At 43.0% G+C, this 3,550-nt stretch overlaps 1 protein-coding gene across 1 annotated transcript; it reads left to right on the top strand.

Annotated features, from left to right (window-relative positions):
* The first annotated feature begins 1,366 nt into the window (after positions 1–1,366).
* Positions 1,367–3,251, top strand: LOC120062110 (paired mesoderm homeobox protein 2B-like). The gene is made up of 3 exons (XM_039011920.1): positions 1,367–1,607; positions 2,260–2,447; positions 2,820–3,251. The coding sequence occupies exons 1-3, from the start codon at positions 1,367–1,369 to the stop codon at positions 3,249–3,251; spliced, it is 861 nt and encodes a 286-aa protein (XP_038867848.1).
* The last annotated feature ends 299 nt before the right edge of the window (positions 3,252–3,550 follow it).

Here is a 3,550-nt window from a genome sequence, read left to right as displayed (position 1 = left end):
TACAAAAAGGTTCACCTTATTACCAAAACCAAATTAGCCTAATATTGTGTGCCTAGAAGTTCCGATGGCTTGCTCACAACTAGTTACATTAATTAGAGAGATATTTTTGGCCAAATGAAGGGAATAAAGAATGCAATAAAACGAATAACAAACTAATTTGAATCATAAAAAAATACCCCCGAAGTTTAATTGAAACACCCGGTGCACATGAAGTGTAATTTAGAAGATAAAACCTATTCTGCGGCTTTACCTTAAGTAATTGAAATAATACAGGACTATCATAATTGTTTTATAGGAATAGACTATACCCATCCAGTATTTACTACAGGAATAGCCTATATTCCTATAATAAGGTGAATTTTAAAAAGGAAACATTGCCGGTCTGGCCTACTATTTTGTTTTCGTTCAGGCTACTTTCGTTTCGTTTGTTGAGACAACAACAGTCAGACAACAACAACGGTGGTAGGGCAAAACAACACAAAAAGTCCAATAATAGCAATAAAAGTAATAATAAAAATCATTATAGAATTATTAAACAATAAAAACAACAATCCAGCCTTGTGTAAGAGTGTTACATGGTGTGTAATTTAACAACACTACAGATCTCATACGCTCCTGAGATCGACCTTTGTTGTAAAATTACGCATGAGCTAACATTCCTACAAGGTATAGCATCCAGGCATCCGTACTTCTAGCCAAGAAAGAGTGCAAAACAGTGTGATCAAAAGGCAAGAAGAGAGAAGTGGAATACTATCTGAAATTCTGCCCAAGGTATACGGTCGGTTAAAAGGCTTAAAAGCTTGGGGGAAATTGGATCAGGGAGAATCGTCACCCAACTTTCATTATTTCCAAGTGGTGTGATTGAATTAAAGGGCAAGATGGTGGTTAGAAAGGAGAGAGGTGGATAGCGCGCTGGGAGGGAGGGGAGGGGGGGGCTTGGCTCGTAATGGCGTGGTATTAAATTCTAATTAGAGATGCAGGGGATCAATGATAGGGAGGTTGGACAGCGCGGTCCCACAGTGCCAGCCCAATAGACTGATGAGTTATTGTCATGTAAAAAAAGCGCTAGCAATAAGACCAAACGCTTTGCTATTGTCCAAGCGGAAAGAGCCAAGTTTATTATGAGGACTATATGCTCTAGAGACCTGAGGCTAGGCGGCTCTTAGGGGGCTTTTCATAAAACAGGGCGAAGCTCCTATAAAGGAGGCCAGTTTTGGAGCAGGCGCCGAGCAGTGCACATCTACCCACGGTCTAGCCTCTTTCCAAAACAGTCAAATCCAAGCAATTCATTTCTCCCCAACATATCTCGCGTTCTTATCATTTTTCCTGGGAAGTGCTGCTTTCTTTATCCACGGAGCCTTTTCAAATGTATAAAATGGAGTATTCTTACTTAAATTCCTCTGCCTACGAGTCATGTATGGCCGGGATGGACACGTCAAGCTTGGCATCAGCCTACGCGGACTTCAGCTCGTGCAGTCAAGCCAGTGGGTTTCAGTACAATCCGATCAGGACCACGTTTGGGGCTACCTCCGGCTGCCCGTCGCTCACGCCGGGGTCTTGCAGTCTCGGGACCCTGCGGGACCACCAAAGCAGCCCGTACGCTGCAGGTAAGCAACCGCCAACTTTGTCCACCACTCCACGCTCTCTACCCGGGTATATAGGACGTCTTGATTGCATTTGAAAATGGAAATGTGTTTAGTATTTACCAAACGAAATTTGCTTACACAAATGAAATAATTTATCACGTTAGAAGCGATTGCAGGCAATCGGTAATTCAGTTACGGGGTTACACTATACCAGTCACACCCAAACCGCCAACAAAATTATCTTAAACTGCCAAAATGATAGGCATAATTTATTTACTTTGCGACGAGACATAAAGCTTCGAAAATAATTAGATAACCAAAGACTAAAGCTCATTATTGACACGGAATTGGAGTTACAATAGCAACTACCGGGACAGATGGCAACATTATGACAAGTTTCCAAACTTGAACCCCAATATCAAAGCAAGAATTAGTTTACCATTACAATTAACCACATTACATTTCATCACTGGTCTCAATTTAGCACTAATCCACAAGAAATCAAACAGATTATAGAATACAATAACAATATAACCCGATTTTCAACAGAATCATCCTAATTCGGATTGATTTTAATCTGACAACATTGCAATTACATATGATCAAATCTTTCTATTACTCCATAGCTATTGCCATTGCAAATACGTTTAATGTTGACATTTATTTCCCCCAGTTCCTTACAAACTCTTTACGGATCATGGTGGACTGAACGAGAAGAGAAAGCAGAGGCGCATTCGGACCACTTTTACCAGCGCACAGCTCAAGGAGCTCGAGAGGGTTTTTGCTGAGACCCACTACCCGGATATCTACACACGAGAAGAGCTGGCGCTCAAAATCGATTTGACTGAAGCCAGAGTACAGGTAGGCTATGCTATCCGGCGCTATCCTCACCTCATCCAAGTGCACTCGAGTCATTACGAACAAGGCTCCCTACTATTATTTTGGGGTTAAAAAAATTGTATTTGGTTTATTACGACTTTTGCCAAAATCAGGTCCGTACAGAACTCCTAGGCTTACACTGTTGTATGCTTATATGTGAATAACTACACATTTGAGGGTTGTTTTCCGACTGTCAATATGCGGATACACTATCATATTGCATCATCCAATATTGACAGAATGACAATGGTTTCAGTCATTTACATATACAGTAGTCCCATTTGATTTAATGACAATTTAAAAAAGCTCACTATCAGTTGTCTAAATCTTTTGGATCTGTTTTTCGTTGTTAAGGTGTGGTTCCAAAACCGACGCGCCAAATTCCGCAAGCAAGAGCGCGCGGCATCTGCTGCCGCTGCAGCTGCCAAGAATGGCTCCGGGAAGAAGTCGGACTCTAGGGACGAGGACAGTAAAGAGACCAAATCTACCGATCCTGACAGCACCGGAGGACCAGGGCCCAACCCCGTCCCAACGTCCAACTGCAGCGGGCCCAGTCCAACCAGTGGCCAGGTCAACATTTCCAGCGGAAACGGACAAGTGGACCAAGGGAAGACATCAGTGTCTCCCGGCATGTGTGGAAACATACCGATTCAAGGCTGGGCTTCTGCCCCCGGCACCATCACCTCTATCCCGGACTCATTGGGTGGACCGTTCGCCAGCGTACTGTCCTCTTTGCAAAGACAGAACGGAGCCAAAGCTACGTTAGTAAAGACAAGCATGTTCTAATACAGCGGAGACCCATTGACAAAATCAACAAGAGAAACATGGTTTACTGACTCCGGTGACTGAGGAGTGTTGAGTCCGTGGAAGGAGGGATGTTACAAGACAGACAGAAGGACACTGATAGGCCAATCATAACCGCAGTTGTAAAATAATGAAGATTACTACTTTTATTTTTTTGCCTCACGCCTTCCTTCTCGGTTATCGTCTGGTATTGTGGTCATTCTGCACTTATAACCGTTTGGTTCAAGTAACCACTAACAGCTGCGCATTCATACGCAGTCCCATCATAGGACCAGATGTCA

Source organism: Salvelinus namaycush, chromosome 17 (genome assembly GCF_016432855.1).
Source record: "Salvelinus namaycush isolate Seneca chromosome 17, SaNama_1.0, whole genome shotgun sequence".
Lineage (NCBI taxonomy): Eukaryota > Metazoa > Chordata > Actinopteri > Salmoniformes > Salmonidae > Salvelinus > Salvelinus namaycush.
Note: the sequence above shows the minus strand (reverse complement) of the source record. Positions and strands in the feature narration are given on the sequence as shown.